At 37.3% G+C, this 20,936-nt stretch overlaps 2 protein-coding genes across 2 annotated transcripts; one reads left to right on the top strand and one right to left on the bottom strand.

Moving 5' to 3' along the window:
- Positions 1–1,682: 1,682 nt before the first annotated feature.
- On the bottom strand, positions 1,683–7,648 carry LOC113774552 (lycopene epsilon cyclase, chloroplastic). The gene is made up of 11 exons (XM_027319092.1): positions 7,098–7,648; positions 6,144–6,315; positions 4,703–4,838; positions 4,457–4,567; positions 4,273–4,375; positions 3,670–3,813; positions 3,475–3,582; positions 3,276–3,372; positions 3,077–3,190; positions 2,513–2,645; positions 1,683–2,018 (listed from the first exon to the last, which is right to left on the bottom strand). Exons 1-11 carry the CDS (start codon positions 7,425–7,427, stop codon positions 1,853–1,855), a joined length of 1,614 nt encoding a protein of 537 aa, XP_027174893.1. The 5' UTR covers positions 7,428–7,648; the 3' UTR covers positions 1,683–1,852.
- Positions 7,649–15,724: 8,076 nt separating this feature from the next.
- Positions 15,725–20,363, top strand: LOC113775273 (single myb histone 4-like). Its single transcript, XM_027320080.1, has 6 exons — positions 15,725–15,996; positions 16,707–16,924; positions 17,973–18,057; positions 19,093–19,176; positions 19,707–19,980; positions 20,074–20,363. Exons 1-6 carry the CDS (start codon positions 15,847–15,849, stop codon positions 20,103–20,105), a joined length of 843 nt encoding a protein of 280 aa, XP_027175881.1. The 5' UTR covers positions 15,725–15,846; the 3' UTR covers positions 20,106–20,363.
- The last annotated feature ends 573 nt before the right edge of the window (positions 20,364–20,936 follow it).

Below are 20,936 nucleotides of genomic sequence, written 5' to 3'. Positions count from 1 at the left end.
AAAACACCTATTAAAAATTCGAATTGGAGTAACCCGTGCTCCTATTAACCATGTTTTGATTTAATTAGAACTTAGAAGGTAATTAGGACTAGTAAGTATTCACAGTAACATAGGGTTTGCATGCATGTGTAACATGTCATATCCTAAGGCACAATTAAGTAATTAAAAATATAAATATCATATTAATATATATGTATATAAATAGAAGAAAAAAAAAAGGAAATCTCAAAATCAGTTTTCGATTAAAACCAAAACCGAAAACTCATAATCACTTTTAGACTAATTAACCACTTTCAAATTCAATTTTTTTTCTTTTTACCGAAACTGAATAGAAATCAATCCACCAATTTTAATTAAATTCCGTCGGAAATCGATTAATAATTTCGCTTCTCACCCATAGCAGAGAAATAGGTTCGTTCATGAGGTTTTAAGCATTTTCCGCAATAATGAGCACCGTATAGGTAATACTAATAAACAGAGCAAGAGAAGAAGTATATGTTAGCTTGTTGGCGCACATTGCATACTCTTCCGTCTTACTTTGATAGTCCTGTTTTTTTTTTTTTTATCTGTCCCAAATTATAGTCCACTTTCCAATTGAAGAATGTAATTGTCTTTTAATTTCTCTAAAATACCCTTATTCAATATAAGTTGTTATTACTATAAACTACCTTATTTAATATAGATTGTTAATATTGAATATAACCTACCCCATTTAATGCATTTAAATTTTCCAAAACATATTGATATATGAAAAGCCAACTTTATTTAATATAAGGGTTTTTTAGAAAAATAGTAATTTAAATTTATTTTTACAACAAAATTAACTATTTTTTCTTAAATTGTGTGAAAAAAAAAACTAGAACTATCAAAATAAATGGGACAGAGAGGGAGAGGGAGTATATGCTTTGCTAAGGAATGTGGGGAACAGCATTCTGATATGGCCATTTCATTTTGCCCTTTTGTCCCAACATATCAAGCAAGAGATATGGAGACACGGGATCGCCACAAGGCGGTGCTGATAAACTCAAAAACCAGTACAAATAAAAGTTGTGATTCTATGATATTTACTTTTATGGGCTTGAATAGTAAGAGTTCAGGTATGTTGGGACGGTTCACTTGGGTACCGCATATCCAATTTGAAATAGCTAGCATGCATCAGTTAACTCTACCTCGGATAGTGCTTGAACTATTGATGATAAGAACTTTTCGAAACCTCACTCCCATTCTAGAGGTGGTGGAAGATTCTTCAAACAAATAGAACATCACCCCTTTAGAAATGGATGAGCAGCAGCCAAAGTTAATGGGAACATCCTTGTCCAAGTAAGCCTTACTTTCACTTGCTGTCCTGAGACGTGCCGCTCGTTTCCACCATCCATTGTAGAAGCAGCCCCTTTGTTATGGCTCAGTTATTCCAAACATGCATATATACTGCGCTTTTTGCACCCCCTACAACTTTTGTAATATGTTCTGAGAACAACATATTGGAAAGTGTACGCATGCAAAAGTCTGTGATCCAGATCAGTCTCAAATCTTTGTTTCAGTCTAAGATTAGGATTAGGAAGCTGATTTTTCCTTTCATTTCTTTACTTTTTTGGGGTCAAATTGAGTAGATACGATGCCTTTGTATTTGGTTTGCAGTCCACAAGCTTAGGATTTAGTAGGCTGGAAGATGCAAATAAGCAGAAAGTATAAGAAGAACATGCTTGGAAGATCTTGGCATAATTCAGTAGGATGAAAAATATGCTACATGGACTTGCACCATGAGAAATGAGCTCTAGCAAGTGTAAAAACTTATTTACATGGGATTTTCTCGAATGGTTGGGGAAGGCTTTCGTACAGCAGGCTCTACGATCTATATAGCGAGATATGTTCTTACCATGGTTGCACCGGTTGGATCAGACAAAAGATGCTGTATAAGGCACTTTCTTAAGTCATTTGGTGCTATTACGAACATATAAAAGGCAAATAACAGGAGGTCTGTTGAGGAAAGACTAGAACCAAGAAATCCCTGTGACATCCTGTGAAAATAAGCATCAGTACTCTTGATGTCAGAGATGTTTCAGATATATACCGCATCTTCAAAAAAGAAACTCAGTCATCGCATATCAACCATCCAATAAATATATACACCGCTCGGGGATTACAGAAAGGTCCAATTAACCAAATATCAACTTATAGCAGGAATATTACGCAATCATCTCCACTGGAATTTCTTGTAATAATTTAATTGGCATCTAGATCCTAGACTAAGGTATTTTTTTATCTTGCGAACAATAAAAAGTTTCCAACTTTCTCTATGATACTGAGTTTGTAGATGCATGGATTGTAAGTGGATATTTACATATTCAAGAGCGATAATCTTACAAAAAGAACTGTAACAGGCATAATGGAATGTTCCAAGGTATCATGCTGCATTGCTTCTGTTTGTAACGCTTTGTTCCCAAGCCTCAATAATGCACATGCCGTACACAATAGAGAAAGAACAGAATACAAGCAGTGATTTTGAACTCACCAGTTTGGCAAACGGAAGAAAGTCTGGAAAAACGTCCTTATCCCCTCAATATCCAGCTGCAAAATAAGTGCCAATCCAAAAAGGAAGAATGCTCTCTGTCGTTTCCTCTCTTGCGGCCAAAGGGTGTTCCAAGCTGAAACAAAAAATCCTTCCTTTACAAGTGATAGGCAAAATTTGGCAAAAATATCCCTTGTAACCTGAGGTGTTAGAAAAACATTTCCAAGCATTTAAAATATTCCGTAGTAACCTACTGCAAATTGTTGTCCGCGGAAAATTGAGGATTGGAAACACATCTTTCAGGAGTTATTATGCATTTCTAAGAGACAGTACTAATACTTTCTTCAATTTTGTTAATACTGCGATTTTATCCACAGTTATCCTCATTTTTTCTCCCTTGGTGTCAGCATTCATTGTCTAACAACTGGTATATTTCTATCCAATCCTATTGATGCGGTGTGACAATTTGATAGCCCGTCTTTCTGTCAAGTTTTGTTAACATACATGATACAATTAGTGCAATCAACAATCACAAAGTATTTGGAAAAGATTGCAAGGTCTATTTACCTTGAGCGGATATGTTTCGGGTCATCATGTCCTTAGCTTGACCTTGTTTCAAGATATTTGCTATTGCAGAAGCATACTTTGGGGCCTCTGACAATGATCTAACAACTGAGTAGCCTGATTTCATTGGAGCAACGACAAAATTCAGGAATCATTCCACAAAAGCAAGTAAAGCATGCGCCACAATAAATAGCTTCATCACCTGTGGCAGGATGTACCATGCTGGCAGCAGCACCAAATGCAAGATTTTTTTGCTCTGTATTTGGCAAAGATCCACCGACTGGTATATAAGACCATTCCTGCATAAATTGTTGCACATATATTATCCTTATACTTCAGTTAACAATCTTTTGGAAATTCCGTATGAAGTAACAACTGCAGAGGCTGGGGTAGCAAAATACCTCTTCATAAGTTTTGATAATTCGAACTCCCAGAGTATCCAGTCTTGACATCAGTTTTTTCTTTAATAGTTCAAATGGCATGGCATCTTTTGAAGCCAAACAGGTTTCCTGACATGCATTTACTTCAATAATTAGTGAAGGATAACTGGCATGACTTCATGCCTACAAACGCAATCTATGGGATAATAGACGAACCTCAAAGAAAACTCTTGTTGGGGACATGGGCATAGCATAAAGAAATGTGGGAAATTCCGCTTCTAGAGATTCAACTTTGCCCCTCATGTAGTCTCTATAATCCATGAAGACCATCAGATTGGGGTCATATGGATTATTTTCCACCTACAAAGCAGTAAAGGTCATGACAAATATAGACTATATATGCTTGATAGAGAGCACAAATCAACTATCTGCCCATGAATAAGAAGATGGACATGAGAGGAGATGATCCAAAAGATTTTCTTCTTACAAAAGGAGTTAAGGTAAAGAATTGTATAGAGGGCAGAAAAGACCGAGATTGCAAAATTGAGAGTGCACAGGATTAGCTTCTGTTAGCTAGCGCATGTCCATTACTGTGACCATCAGAACTAGAGTATAACAATAAAGATAATATTTGCTGATCCTTAGCACTAGCAAAAGTAGCCTTCAGACTAGTAATTACATGCAGTAACTTGCAGCCATCTAGTCAGATTGAAGATATTGATTTGAGGAAACCGGTCTCAGAATTTCAACTTAAGTACATGAGACCAACCTTCCTCCACAACCTTCAACCTTTTTAACATAACCTAAAAGATTCCCTACCTCAACCTCCACACCATAAGCTGTTTGAACAGAAACTCTAGGACCTCCCAGTTCATACTGCAAGAGTTTTCCAGAGGCTGCTCCAGATGCAACAGTAGCAAGCCTATGGTAGGATTAAAAGATGCTAGCAGTTAAATTAAGCGGGATCAAAAGAGAATTATCTAAACCAAAATTTGACATATACCTGCAGGGAATCACAATGTTGCCTTCACACTCTACAAGACTGTGACCGGTAGCAGCTTCGACAATCCTTTCCACCTTTGATCTAAGATATGACACACCTGACTCGACACACCTAGGGAAAATTAATATAAATCAAGAATCTATAAAATTCAGAAAGATTTTGGCAAGCTGACAGGGAAGAAAAGGATAATGAAAATTGGCAGACTCAGAAAAAGATCAGTACAGCCCAAAATAGAGAAAAATTTACCTTCTTAGCAGCTCCTCATGGAGCAAATGGCGACTAACTCGTCCATAAGCACGACCGATGAAGATGGGATCATTATCATCGAGATATACGACTGTGTCCCTCCAAACATGCTCAATGCATCCAGCAAGCCCAAGATCTGATACAATGTTGACCGGAAAAAAGATGATGGGAATCTTTGATAAGGAGTTATAAACCTCTAAAAATACTCTTGCAATTTCAGCATATAAACACAGCTTTAATGCAGAGACTAACACATGCATACTAGGTATGACTCATATTTTTGTGCCCTGTAGTGATAACGTACTGAGCAGTACATACCATTATCCGGTATATCAACTGATAACAGCCATATATTTGATTGATAGCCCATGTACTTGATATAAATTTGACTTCTGTTCCTCTATATAACATGGAATATCTTCAGATTTTGTTCTATAGATGGCGGTCTTCTTGGAATTTGCCAGTAGGCTTCAAAATTGTCAATTAGTTGATATCTCTTACAGATTACCACACACGTCTATAAAATGATTTCAGAAGAAGTACCAAAAAAATAGAATGGGCCTCCATTTTCTTGACAGACTAATTGAAAGATTTACTTCACTGAATAACTTAGAAAAGAAAAGTGTAACGCATATGTTTGTCTCTTCATCTAAATGAAGACATCTGGCTTCAAAAGTAGCCTGAACAACTTTTTTCATTTAAATTCCATTACAAACTTCACAACAGATGACCCCAAGAATTGTATCTAGACCTTTTGCCTGATCCGAGGTTACCTTGAATTACCATGTTGTAAAAAGCTTAATGCACATAAAACACCAAGATCACCTTGAATTGCCGTCCTATTAAAAATTTTTAAACATACATAACACCAAATAACATGATACTCTAACAAGAGACAACCATTGTGTGAAAAGCACCAGAAACATACCCTGAGCATTAAGGAAGCTTGAAGCAGCTCAACAAAGACTGATGCCGGACACTAGGAAAAACTATAAAAATGATAACGGACAGTCAAGCAGGTATCTTTAAGTCTTTTAGTATCACTATGGCTTCAGTTATAGTAGTAAATTCTTGGTTAATCGGAAGAGAGAATAATGATGCCAGAACTCGAATATTTTATATATTCGTTCTACGTAACTCTGTTTGCGATGTTCTGTTAAAAACTCTACTTTTACTTCCACAGAAAGAAATTTCTGAGAGTTGAATATTATTGTTAGTCTGCAACCTGTTTAGCTGTGTAGATTCTTGTTTCGTGTGCTTCTTGTCAATGGAAGTAATTAGAAGGACAAATTTCTGCAGATTCTTAGCAAGATATTCTTCTCCATCTTTCCTTTTCTCCTCACATTTCTTCTTCACAAAAGGATCCAACTTTAGAGCATCTTGACAATACAAGTTAATTGACCATTTATACAAGATTACCAGAGACATACATTGCTAGTACCTTTAAATTCATCCTCCCACACACCATAATTATTTGTGAAAGGAACATCTGGCCCAATTAGCCCAACCGTCAGACCTAGCTTAGCTGACTCTGCGGCAAGGGCAAGTCCAGCAGGACCACAGCCGATCACCACCAAGTCCAGTATGCTATTACCGGCTGATATTTCCGGCATCTGCAATTGTGAGATTAGTTCGTCAAATATTCTGAGAGCAGCAGTATAATTTGTAAATTACTAGTATGACAGTACTAGAGCGACATTATATCAATGAACATACTTTTACATTGCTAATTTGTATTGCACGAAGAAGATTGACATAATCTAATGTTGTAGTTTGCCCAAAAAAAAAATTGAGATTTAACAGAGTGGTCAACTCCGAAACGAACTGTCTCTTCACTCAATCTCGTCAAATTTGCCATTAATAACTTGGGTATCCATTGTGACACGCTTCAAGAAAGCCATATAAATGGAGGAATTGATTGCCCAGGTAAGGGGGTTCACCCCAACCAGGCCAGTTTGTCTATTGCGTGACATGATGTTGGAACATTACATGTGTTGTGTGGCATGATAAATTGACTTAAATCTTGTACACCAAATTGGAGACGAATTTCCTCATAAACATCTCCAAATTAGAGACGACTTTTGATGTTAAGAGCTTTTCGAGTGCTCGACTGAAACATGTAAAAATAGATCGGTTAGGTTGTAGTACCCTTTTTCTTGCGTTTTTTCCAACATTGATGTCTACCTTGCCTCCTGTAGCCATCAAGAATCCAAAAAGTAATCTTTTCCCTAGCTAATAGACTCAAATTTTTGTCTTTCGAGTCATTGCACCAAAAATAATTGCCACTCGATATAGATTAAGATTTAGCAAATACTAAATGATATTCTTGTTTCCAAAAAAGAAACTAGAAAAGAAACAGGCAGAAGAGGAAAAGTGGAGGTACAAATAACAAAACCTTATCCGAAAATTTAGACTGTTGATCCATTTGCTTGCTCTGTTGCATTTGAACGTAGAGGAGCTCAGACCCACCAGCCTTGATGTAATCTTCTTGATCAGCAAACTTTTCTTCTTTATCAACCACACAACTCTCGCTAGCTGTTGTACGTCTGCTGCCACACCTCACTTGTACGACCACTGTTCTACTGCTACTGTATCTACTCCACACATGATGATGATGATTATCCCTCAGCACCACCCTCTTTCTCCTTGATGACCCTTTAACATTAGGACATCCAGAAACGACCATTGCTGCAACATTTTGAGCTCCAAATCCAATGCACTGCATTCTCGCTACACACTCTCTCTGGGTTCTCAGTCTTCCTCAGAATGTGAGCTTTGGCGGCATTGCTTTCTTGGCATAAAAAAAAAACCGCAAAAGCTGCACGAAAAAGCTGCTGATTGTGTTCCAACGGGCACTTTTCTTGCCCCCTCTTCTTCTTCGTGCTTCTCTCTTTTTGAGCTGAGATTTTTCTGCTGAGGAAGAAGAGTCTCGACTGGAGTAAGAGCAGCTTAGCTAAGCTTAAGTGGATAGGGGGAAGAGAGCTTGTCGATGACTTGTTCGCAACCCATTCCACTGGATGCCACGTGGTTGGCTATGATTTGCTAATGATTTGACGCGGAAAAAGCTAGTTATCTATAAATACGAAATGCATTCAATTATCTTAGTGTCCCAACAATTCGAATGACAATTTGACTGAAACATTTTATCTAGAAGACAAGCACAAGCAGCTTTATGTACAAAAGTTCACATAAAACCTCTGAGACAGCTGAGGCGGTACGAGAGTGTTCGGATAGTAACCTTATTTACGCTCGCTAATTTGTTTTGTTTGTATCATTAATATATTTTTTAATTATTTTTATATTTTACGGCCGTCATATTTATATGTGTTACAGTATCTTATTTACAAATTATCTCAAATAATTTACCATTTTACCAAAATTTTGCTATTAATTTCTCACGAGCCAACCTCTGTTGGCCACCAAAAGAGGGAATAATCAGTCCTCCTCTCCCCACGTGGTTGAAATCTCTCCCCCAACTGCATTTTCTCTCCAGAATATTTTGAAATTTGGCGGAAAATTATTTAACTTTCTCCCGAATCTCTTAATAAATTAGATAGTTCCGCCCCTTTTCTATTTCTCTTAATATATGATCAATTGTAACAATGTTGTGCTAAATTATATATCCTCAAAAAAAAAAAAATATATATATATATATACACACATAAGTATGATTTTTCATATCACTTTTCAAACAAGTATAATGTTTACCAAAAATAGGTTTTTTTTTAAAATGTCGCTTTTACGTTGTACCATGCATATGCATGTTAGACGTGAAGATTGCTTATTTAATAGCTATGCTTCATTAGTAACTAAGATTTGTGTATCAAAGAAAAAAGAAAAATTTCATTGGGTCTTTTTGTTTTTGTGATGGGAGGAGAAACATATAAAAAATATTGGAAAGAGTTGTCTTTTAGTTTATGTCAACATAATCAGTAAGTCATACATCCATTTAAAATATACCCATGCACTGATCTCTGTTTGGATTCAATAGTTTTTTAAAAATTAATTTTTTAAAAATTATTAAAATTTTTAAAAAATATTCTAAAAGATACTCTAAAAGTAGTCTAATTTTTTTAATATTTAAAAAATATTTCAAAATATATTCTAAAAACTCTTATATTCTTAAATATCTCAAAATATTTTTTAAAAATATTCCAAAATATATTATAAAAACACTGTTACAGTAAAATTTTTCAAAAACACTCCAAAAACAGCTAATCCAAACTACACCAATTTTTTTTTAAAAAAAAGATGATGATTCTCTTTCATCTCTTTATCTTTGTTAAGTTTGAAAAAAAACAATAATTCCACTCAAATAAGGCACCTGGATATAAATTTGAACTATTTCCTGTAGCATTAATATTTCTTTTTACTAAGAGGAAAAATAGATTCGTGGAACCAAATGGTAATACCTTGATACGTTTTTTTTTTTCCCGAAACGATAGAAATTTTATAACATCAGAACTGTACAATTTTGGAGCAAAGGCTCCTATCTTTACAAAGGTGCAGTTAGCACTGTGGAGTGGCGTAGTTCCACTCCATGTCACAAAAAATTCAAAAGAGCAATTTTGCTCAAGCTGTAGCATAAGCTATCAGGATTATCATTCAATCGCACAAAAGAGCACATTCGAAACCATAATGACATTTGCTGGACATCCTCCATGATAGCAGCTATTGCTATATTCCCAGCTTTCCCATTCTGAAACTGTTCCATCATCTTCTTGTTTCCCGCTCGTATCTTGATTTTCCTCCATCCTTTTCTTGCTGCCTTGACCATGCATAATCTCACAGCCTCTGCCAAGTCTTGATCTTTGTTCCCTGATTGTCTTTCTCTTAATGACCAGGCTGCTATCCCTTGATTTGCAGCATTTACGGCTGTGATGCCAATTCCAAAGGATTTGTGTTCCATTTGGTGTTGGACTGCAAGCTTCAGAATTACAGTCTCAGCATCTTCTAGTTCCCCTTGTTCATTTCCAGTTTGCCTTCTTGTTTCTGCTGTACTCTTTCTCGGATTGTGTTGCATTGCTTCCATGTGTTCCTTCCACTCCTCAGTTGCCTTTTCACTTGCTTTAAAAGGTTCCTGCTGTGAGCAGTTGAAAACTCTTGCATTTCTAGCTTTCCATATCTGCCATAGCACATTAACAGTTAATGCTATGTGATCTTCCCCTTCATTCCTAGTTCTTGCATTCATCAACATATTCCACCACTGTTTGAAGCATCCAGTTTGGTCTTGTAGTCCATCCCATTGTACCAAAGCAAATTTTCATATTTCCTTTGCTTTCTTACACTGAAGTAATACGTGCTCAATGGTCTCCTCCCTCTCACCACATCCACAGCAGATAGGCTCTCCTTTTCTTGTTCTGTTGAAAATTTGAGCCTTGACTGGTAACCCATTGTTTATGCACTTCCACACAAATATTTTCAATTTGTGTTTTATAGGCAGCTTCCATAATACTTTCCATAGTTTCCTGTCTGTTTGTTGATAGCTGCATCCCTCCTCTTTGCTTCTTTTTGCCTTCTTATCTCTTTCCTTTTGCTGCAAAATTTTGTATCCAGCTGCCACTGTGTATTGGCCATTGTTGTTGTGCTTCCATATCATGCTATCCTCTCGATCAGACCAACTTATTGGAATGCTCAGTATCTGTTCTGCATCCTCTTTGTTGAAGACTTTGTAGATCAGGGTTCTATTCCATCTATGTTGAACCATGAGTTCTGCGACTTTTTGCAGGTCACTGTCCTCTGGTTTCTGTGTCTTTATCCTTCCACCACTATCCTTGTTAATCCATTTGTCCCTCCAGATGTTAATGCTTCTTCCATTCCCCACTTTCTTTATACAGCCATATTCAATAACCTCTCTTGCACTCATTAGGCTTTGCCAAATCCAGGATGCGTTTTTTGGCATTTTGCTTTCTAAAACTGAGCCTCGTGGAAAATATTTCTCTTTCAAAACTTTGCTGACCAACAGATTTGGTTGAGTCATTACTCTCCAAACTTGTTTTGCCAGCAAAGCCTTGTTGAACATTTGGATATCCCTGAATCCCATTCCACCTTCTTCCTTGCTCTTGGTGAATTTTTCCCATGCTATCCAATGTTGCTTGTTTTTCTGATCGTGTTGTCCCCACCAGCACCTTGCCATCATGGAACCGATTTCCTTGCATAACTTCTTGGGGAGTTTATAACAAGACATGGCATAAGTTGGGGTAGCCATAGTCACTGCTTTCATCAAGGTCTCCTTGCCAGCTTGACTCAGCAATTTTGTCTTCCAGTGGTCCATTTTCTTTCTAATCTTGTCCTTTATGAAACCAAATATTTGTTCTTTGGTCTTTGTAATAACCATTGGCAATCCCAAGTATTTCCCTTGACTCACTGCCTGGATTCCCCCCAGCTCTTCCTTTATTGCTTCCACTGTTTTCTGTTCAGTACTTTTGCTGAAAAAGACAGAAGATTTCTCCAAATTGATAAGCTGACCTGAAGCTGCCTCATATGGTTTTAGAATTGCCTTCAACTCTTTGGCTCCCTCTTGATCTGCTTTGCTTAAAATCAGTGAATCATCTGCAAAAAAGAGATGGGTTAGTGCAGGTCCATTTTTGCTGATCTTCATTCCTGTCATTGTTTGCTTTGCCTCTGCTCTTCTGAGTAGACTTGAGAAGCCCTCTGAGCAGATCAGAAAAAGGTAAGGTGACAGAGGGTCACCTTGCCTTAGTCCTCTTTCCGGCTTTACATACTCTCTTGCTTCTCCATTAACACTGAAGGAATAAGACACAATAGTAATACATTCCATAATCCAATTAGTCCAAGTTTCACAAAATCCCATTCTATCCATCATAGCTCTCAAGTAATCCCATTCGACCCTATCATAGGCTTTAGACATATCCAATTTAACAGCCATATATCCCATGTGCCCTTTCCTTTTGTTTTTCAGATTGTGTAGGAACTCATGAGCTAGGATAACATTATCAAGAATCTGTCTGCCTGCCACAAAAGCAGACTGATTTTTGCTTATGCACAAATCTAACACAGGTTTGAGCCTATTCACTAGAATTTTTGAGATGATTTTGTATAGGACAGAACACAAACTAATGGGCCTGTAGTGCATTAATCCAGTAGGAATGGGGATTTTGGGAATTAAGGACACAATAGTATGGTTTATGGAATTGAGCATGTGAGTTGAATGAAAAAAAGCTTGAACTGCCTCAACAATATCTGTTTTAATGATGTCCCAATAAGTTTGAAAAAATAGAGGTGACATACCATCATTTCCTGGAGCTTTATTGGGATTCATTGAAAACACTGCTGTCTTAATTTCGTGTTCATCCACAGGCTTGATCAGGATTCTGTTCATTTGATCCATGATTTTTGTTGGAATTCCCTCAAGTATCTCATGAATGCAGTCCTCTCTTGTTGCTGTCCTTGAGGCAGTGAACAATTGCCTGTAGTATTTAGCTATTTCCTCCCCCACTGCTTCTTCTGAATCTGTCCAGCTTCCATCCACTTTCTGCAATTGGTTCATCTTGTTTGCTCTCCTTCTTCCATTGACCACCGCATGAAAGTATTTAGAATTCTTGTCCCCCTCCCGCAGCCATTGCACTCTTGCTTTTTGACTCCAAAATTTTTCTTCTTCCTGGTATGCTGCTTTCAATTGTACCTTCAGGGACCTCACTTCCTCCTTTGACATCTTTCTCTCCTGCCCCCTTTTTCCTTCTAGTATGCCTTTGATTTCATCTATCTTTGCTTTTGTATTTCCTATCTTGCTTTTGTGCCATTTCAAGAGACTTATTCTGCAGTTTGTGATTTTCTTAGTCACCTTAAACATTCTGGATCCATCACATGGCGTTTTCCAAGCCTCCTTGACTACCTGAAATCCATCCTCATATTGCACCCATCTTTTATCAAAGTAAAATCTTTTTTTCCTCCTTTTGTTTGCTGGGCAAGTGTCTAGTAAGAGAATGCTATGATCTGATGCCCAGTTTTCAACATGTGTACATTTAGCATTGTTAAACACCTCTAGCCACTCAGGGGAGCATAAGCCTCTGTCTAGTCTTTCTTTTATTTCTACTTTTTCATCCCAGCTATTCCTCCACGTCCATGGCTCTCCTTCAAAACCTATGTCCACTAGATTGTTCCTCCTAATGAACTCTCTGAAATCTCTAAAAGTCCATTCTTCTCTATCTCTTCCACCCCATTTTTCTTCCTTACACCTTATATCATTGAAATCACCTATAATCATCACTTTCTCACCCCACAATCTTTTCCTCTCAGTTATTGTGGTCCATTGTTGCTTCCTCACCTGTCTTTCACAGCTGGCATAGATTGCTATTATCCTCCAATTCACCCTTGTTTCTTCATCTTCTATCAATGCTTCAATGGTGAATTCAGTATGTTGTAGTTCTTTTATTTTAATGGCATTTGTCCAAAATAGCGCCATTCCACCTGCTCTATTAACTGCATCCACTACATAACAGTTCTCCATTCCCAATTTTTTTTGGATTTTCTGCATCACATTTTCCTTATTTTTGGTTTCACTCATCATAATCATATCAGGGGAGAGGAGTTTGTTAAACTCCCTCAGTTGGGGAACTGTCAAGGGGCTCCCTGCTCCTTGGCAATTCCACACCATTATCTTCATGAATTACTGGAGGACCAGTTGAGGCTGATCCCCATCCCTTCAATACTGATCCCCATTCCTTCCCTTTGTGAACCACTCTGATAGCTTGCATTCTCACATCTTATCTTTTTGCCTGTCTGATCCTGTCCTGCAACCTCTTCCATTTCTTCATCTCTCAACTGGAATTTCCTTTTTCCCAGATCTTGTACCTCATTCTGTTGTCCTGTGATGTCCATTAAAGGTTGTCTCTTCCTGTATTGCATTTTGACTCCTCGTTTGGTCTTTCCTACTCCTTTTGCTTTCTGTACCTCACCAGTCTCTTGTGTATCTGAGTCTACTTGCATGCATTCTAACTCTTTGCTTTTGTTCCCTACCAGCAGGTCATTGTTGGATTCTCCTTTTGCACACTCCTCTATCTCTGGATTCACTGGTTGCTGTGTTCTTGGTTCGTCAGTCAGTTGTTCCAAGTTATTGTTCTCAGAATCTGCTAACTTCCCTTCATTCCCCTCCTGCTCCCATCTCAGCTGTCCTCCCTCCATTTCCTGATCTCTTCCTACATCTTCCTCATGATTCCTTTCAGGGAGCATCCTTGATGTGATAGGTTCGTAACTCCTGTCTCCTTCCTCTCTTTGTCCCATATTCCTTGTTGCCTTACAATTTTTCAAGATTTCCTTCTGTGCCAATGTAGGAGCCTGGAACTTAGGGATGAGTTCTCCATTCCTGTAAAACCAATGTTGTCTATCATTAACTTTGCTGTTCGAGTAGCTCTTTTCCTGTTGTGGTGATAATTTCCCCCCACCTGCTCTCATCCAAGGACCATATTGGTTCTCACTTTGTCCTCTGCTTAGTATTATTTGTGTCTTGCAACCCCTCTCACTATGTCCAATCATTCCACAGTGATAGCAGAAATCCGGACATCTTTCATATTTAAACTGTAACCATTTATATCCTCCATCCAATTTCACAGCTGTCCCTCTAGGAAGGGGTTTACTTAAGTCCATTGTAACCCACATTTTCAAGTGTTTCCCTTCTTTTCCTCCCCCTTGTGGTATGATTACCTCCTTCACTTCTGCAAATATACTTCCTATTTTCCTGCCAACTTCCTTTGCAATCCAATGTATGGGCAAATTTCAAACCTGTACCCATAATGGAACTAGATTAAAAGCTGCCTCATCCTCCTCAATCCCAGCTTTCCATGGTTTAAGTACCAGGATCTGGTTATCCATAATCCATGGTCCTCCATTCAGAATTTTTTCCCTTTCCTCCACTTTTGGAATGATAAACTGGAATAGATTTGGTCCAAGTTCCGTTGTTCCTAACTCCTTTGGGTATCCCCATGCTGCCGTAACAAACTTCTTCACACCTGTGAAATTTGCAATTTTTTCACCCCTAATTCTTCCAATTAAACTATTTTGGCGTTCCATTATGCCATTGTCAGCATCCTTTGCATCTAATTCAGCTCCCTGCATTTCTGACAATGATAGAGCAAATCTTTGAACAATCTCTGCCAAATCGTCCTCCATGACTAACAGACCAGATACTTGGGGGACTCCCTCGCTAATCACAGCCAAATGTAACAGGTCCACGTACTCCTAAGATGAAACTGACTAAGCCAGCAAAAAATAAAGCAGTGCAACCTTCAAAACACTCAATCTACTCAACACATACAGAAAAGGCAGAATTTAAAGAAGATTTTAGACAAACAAACAAAGAAACACTGAGATAAACACTGAGAAGAACACAGAGATCTTGCAAGGTTAAGGATTTATGAAATTCTTAGCTCATGAAGACCGCACAAGAACATGGGAAGAACTGTAAACTAGAAAGTTTACCGCCTATTTAGTAGTCTTTGTTCCTTTCGTACTTTCACACCCGCAGATGCTTGTAACTAAGCTTCTTTAGATGGTCAGCAATGTTGCTTCTGGGTATACATCATCCCTGCCACTTGGATTTTCTGGTGGAGTTTCAGCTAGCACTTCTGCTTTAAATATCTGGTAAAGGTGGAGCTTCAATTTGGACTCTAGTATATTAAAGGTTCTTGGATCACGATTGTGTTGGTGGTGGTGTTTGCTGAGTTTTAGAGCGCAAAAGTTTTTTGAAAGTTTGAACTTTTGGTTGTTGGAAAGCTCCCACCTTGGGGAGAGAATCTCAAACTAGAGAGAGAAAGCCACTACCTTAGAGAGTGGTACGCATTAATACCTTGATACGTTTTTCTATTTTTGGGGCCAATTGGAGATTAATTGGGCTAAAAAGAGAAAAAACAATTCTAGAAAAAAAGAAAAAAAGAAAAATGAGTAACGGTGTAAGCAGTGACGACCTAGTGCCTCACATAAACAGTAACGGTGTCGTATCATCCTCGTTACCCCACAAAGAAAAACGAAAACAATAAAGACTTTGAAGCCGTCACTATCATCAGTATCGTCTCAGAAGAAATCAAACTGTAGAAGAAGGTAGAAGGTAGGGTTTAAGGGCTTTTTAACTTAAGCATAACAAATTAGAGTATTGGCAAAAGCAGTAGCAACAGGAGCAAGAACTAGAGATGGGAAATCCGAAGCAGAAGTGGACTTCCGAAGAAGAAGAAGCGCTGCGAGCCGGCGTCAAAAAGCACGGCACCGGCAAGTGGAAGAACATCCAAAGAGACCCCGAGTTCAGCCACCTCCTCTTCTCTCGCTCCAACATTGATCTTAAGGTCATATTCACTCATCTTCTCCCAATTCCTTCTCTTTTTTCTTTTTCCTCTCTTTTGACTAATTAGTTGTTCTTGTTATTGGAATTCGTGCTTATGTGAATATTAATTTTGATGTGATTGTCTAGTTGTAGTTTGATCCTTGGATGTTGGAAAGGGATAACTTTATTGATCAAGATGTCAACGGTTTTTTTTCTTTTTTCTTTGGGTGTCTGTATGATAATTCAAATATTATGGTTTTTTTTTTTTTGGTAAGCAATATTATGGTGGCAAATCAAATGGTACAGAGACTGTGGTATTTGTGATCTGGCCTGATAGAGCTTCTGTCAAGGTTTGAAGTCTGTCCATTTAGGAATTTTGTCTGAATTACCTTAAATGAATGATTTGAGCATCCATACTGAATTTCAGATTCATGGGACATTAAGCAAAAACACATCTAGAAATTACAAAGTCCTGGTGATGTGCAGTTGCTAGGAATGTATTCTTGAACAAAGAATAAGCACCTAATGGAGCAACTTTACACATCTAGCTTGAAGATCAATACTTCGGTGCTACAAGTACTTAATTTCCTTTTCTATGGGTTTTCATTTTTGTGCTAAATGGAGAAATATAAACTATAGGAGTTTTTTTTCAATTTGGAGTTTGAATTAATGGTGTCTTTTAGATTTAAATACTGATTTGTTTGCTGTAACATGTTTCCTATCTTTTTGCAGGATAAATGGAGAAATTTGACTGTTAGTGCTAGTAATGGCCTGGGGCCTAGAGAAAAATCAAAAGCACAAAAAGGGAAGGCAATTTCTGACGCTCCTGCCACACCACTGCCCATCACACAAGTTCCTGCTTCTTCAACTCCCCTTTCGCTTGAGGTGCCTGCTGATGTGGCTGCTGATGATTCCTCAAAATGTTTATTGGACGGAAAAACAGCCTCAAAGTAGGTGATCGTGTATATTCTTTACGTGCGCTATGACTGTGCTTAGTTGATTCATTGCTCTTTTTCACTGTACTCCAACTCTTTCTGCATTCATAGTTATTTTAAAAGGAATTGGAAATAATAGCATTCAGAATTCAAAATTTGGCAACATAAGTAATTATTTCCTTGATAAGACCAAATGATTTATCATGGCAAGAGGGAACCTATAAGTGTGGTGTTCATTCAGGTCTACAATGCAAATCTTTATATTGTAGGTTTTAAATTATAATAAGGAGTCCTACAATCCATGGTTGTATCCATCAACTGGTCCTTCCAACTGATAAATGGTAGCTTAACAATTCAGAATATTGGAGAATATAGAACCTCAAGGCTATGAGAAGGGAAATAAAAGTGTCAAGGTCTTACCAATCTAGTTATAAGAAACTCTTAAGAAGTGTTTGTTCTTGGTCAATACATCATGCCAAAATAGTAGTTATATCTTTGTTCTTTAACCCTGCAAGAAGGCTTTCTCTTTGTTGTGCTGAAATGCATAAAGATCTGTTGCACTGTTGAGATGGAAAGTTGAAATTGGTATGGGCCTAGATGCATCCCCTCGTAATGGGATGAATTAAATTTGCTGCTATTCCCACTTGCGAAATGATGTTACAAAGGCTAAAGTTGTGTATCTATCATTCTTGGGCCTAGGGGACTCATTGTAGCCACTTGAGCCATTGCACTCAAGTTCAACTTCTTGTGGCCTTCGTTGTTGTTGTTGAATAGATTAGTAGTAGTTAAAAAAATTATTTAATTTCATATTTATTTGTCATTTCGAACAGTATTATCTTCATGATAAGGGACTACTCAGGCTGATTTGTTACAAACATGAAGTTCTTGGTAGCCTGTTACAGGCCTGGCCCCTTTTCTACAAAATAATATAGAGCGTTGATTCGGTTCCTTCCATAATTGGCTGAGCGGACTTTCTTTATTATTTTCCTTTCTGTACACTGTAGATTGTCTAGTTATTTCTTTGTTCATTTGCTCTTTATGATGTTATTGTTCCTTTCAACAGGTATAATGCGATGATTTATGAAGCACTTTCAACTCTAAAAGAGCCAAATGGATCAGATACCAGCACTATTGTTAATTTTATTGAGGTTTGCTGCTGCCAGTTCAGAATTATACAAGCATATACATTTCTGTTGTTTATTTTGTCATGATTGGAGATCTCTTCATCTGAAATTCAAATTTCTATATGAGGAAACCCTAGGATTTTGATTTTCTATAATCAGCTTCACATAATCCATTTTGTGTACTTTTGTTGAGCATGATTATTTGATTGTTTTATGTTTGATGAGTACCAGATATGAGTGCTTTTTTTTTATTTTTTATTAAAGGTTCCTGTAATTAGTTGAATGAGTTTTTATACCTTCAAAGGCTTGTCTGGTCTCAATATATGCAGCTTGTTTGCAACCTTGCTTTTGATGATTTTCCTTACATGTCAAAGAAAAGGAGAGAGACTTGAGACATTTGATCTATCATGTGACATCTTATATAAATCTCAGAAAACATATGATCCTTGCATTATATGGATCTTGTTTGTTGGTTGTTTGAGATGAAATCTGCATCAATAATTGACTTGAAAAGCTGTATCATTCTTTTTTTTTTTTGTGGATTTAAAGTTTTTATTTTATTTCAATTTCTAGTGTCCTATTTATCAATATGATGCCTTGGAAGTACTTGTAGAACTAACACCGTTCTACAAAATTTGATATAGTTTTGGGTGAAAACTGAAAAAGCTCCAATGTTTACAAAACCTTCTTCAGGAATCTTTTAGTTACAGGTGGACTTGGAACGCTTACTTGATTTGTTGCTGAAAATCTCTAAGCCGATCTTTTTTTTGTTCTGTTTGGACAATTTCGTACGTTTCACTGCTGTTTCTTTGAACCCCCAAACCCCTGGCAAACAAAAAATAAAATAAAATAAAATGAAAGAGAAGTCAGATATGAAAAGATTTGGAATGAGAAGCATCATTTATCTAATTATGGGTGGCACATGGGTCTTCACAGTCTCTGGTGTAGGCTCAAATTCTGTTGTTCTGTAACATCCACTTGGTTTTCATTAAATTTCTTAGGCAAAATTTATGCTTGAAAAGAAAACTTATTTTCTGTATTTTCATGATTATTATGCAGCAAAGACATGAGGTGCCACCAAATTTCAGAAGGTTAATAAGTGCGAGGTTAAGAAGGCTTGTTGCACAAGAAAAACTTGAAAAGGTAAGTTATATGATGATTAACACATTTGCAGAATTCTGTGTAAATACATTTTTTCTGGTGTTCATTTCATAATTCATATTTGGTGTCTTGAGTGAGTTACTTTTCTGGTTCTACTTGGTCCACATTGCAAAATGTATAAATGTCTTTTAATTAATGCCCAACAGTGTTATGAGTTTAGTCAAAAGAATTTTGTAATGCAGTTGGCATTTTCTGTTTATTACAGATTTTCTGTTTATCCACGTAGGCAACTCCAGAAATTGCCTTTAAGTTATCCCTCATACAACACTAGTTACCAGACAGCATTGACAAAACTCAAAATTCTACTCATCATTACATGAGTGAATTTGGTTCTTTTTACGGTCGCATGAATTGGCAGACAAATGAAAGAGAAAGGTCCATATTGGTGACTCCTGGCCCATCCCTGCACCCTGATTTTTGTAATAGATATGGATATATAGAAGCTGTTGTATACAAAAGTTCATAATTTAATGGGAGGATTTGCTCATTGGACACTGTAATTACTGGCACAGGTTCAGAACAGTTACAGAATCAAGAAAGATCTCTTAGAGGGGTCAAAAACTCCTGTTCCAAAACCCAGAGATGTCCAGCCTAGGCAAGCTCAAAGCATTGGCTATCTCGCTGATACGGTTGAAGAAGCAACTGTAAGTGCTGCATACACAATTGCTGAAGCAGAAAATAAATCATTTGTTGTAGCTGAAGCTGTGAAGGAATCAGAAAGGGTCTCGAGGATGTCTGAAGATGCAGAATCTATGCTTCAGTTGGCGCATGAGATTTTTGATAGAAGTAAGTTTCAAAAATCCACATTAGATGTTCCTTGATATTCAACTAATACTGTTTACTTATTTTCTTTGAACATGTATTATACAATTTTTCCAGGTTCGCATGGTGAAATGGTGCTAGTGGCATAGAGTACGTGGTCTTGTTCGTTTCCTGTCATGCAAGCTCCTGTATCTGAAACTTGTAAATGCTCCAGTTTATGAAGGGTCCTGGCCGTGTAACTAAAGTAAAACCAGGATGGTTCTGAATCAACCAATATTAGACATAAAAGGTTGCCAAATTGTGCTGATTGTGAGAAATCACCTTGATTTTTTGGAATTTTGGTAACGCAATTTTGGAAGGTTTTTACTTCATTCATTATTGATTTAAATTCTTTTTCCCTTGGAAGATGTCAAATTTTGTGGATGTTTGATTGGAAACTGATTAAGTGACCTCATTGATGTTTTTCTTCCTATTTTTTAGATTAGTTTTCTAGATATGCTGTTTTTGAAGGAGAAAGATCTTTAACCAATGACTGTTTCGCATGCGTTGCACCAAATCTTAAACAAGACATATGGAAGCATGTTGTAATTGGTTAAAGGTGGTAGTATTGTTTACTTGGGCATCAGGATATTGGCTGAATGAGCACCTGAGAACAAATGTATCCTATGCTTTCTTTGACATTGTACGTGGAGGTGGGTTGGGTTCAACAGTCTCTTGAAGGGTTAATTACTGAAAATAATTTTCAGCAGCTTATAAAATTGCTGGAACCACCCACCATCTCCATCTGTCCTCTAATTTGTATTCTCGCAAAATGCCGAAAGCTTTCTAAGTTAGATTATTAGAGTGAAAGGCCTATTCATTTCTTGCCTGGTACAGGGCAAGATTGACTCGGAACTGCACGAAAGCAGCGCAAGTGATTATAGGTATTGTGGTTATTGCAAAGGCAGTTTAATTCAGGAATGGAAAAAGGCATGGTAGTT

The sequence above is a fragment of the Coffea eugenioides genome, chromosome 6, assembly GCF_003713205.1.
Source record: "Coffea eugenioides isolate CCC68of chromosome 6, Ceug_1.0, whole genome shotgun sequence".
Taxonomy (NCBI): Eukaryota; Viridiplantae; Streptophyta; class Magnoliopsida; order Gentianales; family Rubiaceae; genus Coffea; species Coffea eugenioides.
Note: the sequence above shows the minus strand (reverse complement) of the source record. Positions and strands in the feature narration are given on the sequence as shown.

Bases quoted from the DNA above. Each gene is read 5' to 3' on its own strand.
- LOC113774552 (XM_027319092.1), bottom strand. From the start codon at position 7,427: ATGCAGTGCATTGGATTTGGAGCTCAAAATGTTGCAGCAATGGTCGTT. The intron at 6,316-7,097 runs GTTTTGTTATTT...TCACAATTGCAG, and splicing joins AGTCTAAATTTTCGGATAAG to ATGCCGGAAATATCAGCCGG. The intron at 3,373-3,474 runs GTATTTTGCTAC...CAATTTATGCAG, and splicing joins TTATCAAAACTTATGAAGAG to GAATGGTCTTATATACCAGT.
- LOC113775273 (XM_027320080.1), top strand. From the start codon at position 15,847: ATGGGAAATCCGAAGCAGAAGTGGACTTCCGAAGAAGAAGAAGCGCTG. The intron at 19,177-19,706 runs GTAAGTTATATG...TTACTGGCACAG, and splicing joins CACAAGAAAAACTTGAAAAG to GTTCAGAACAGTTACAGAAT. The intron at 19,981-20,073 runs GTAAGTTTCAAA...CAATTTTTCCAG, and splicing joins GCATGAGATTTTTGATAGAA to GTTCGCATGGTGAAATGGTG.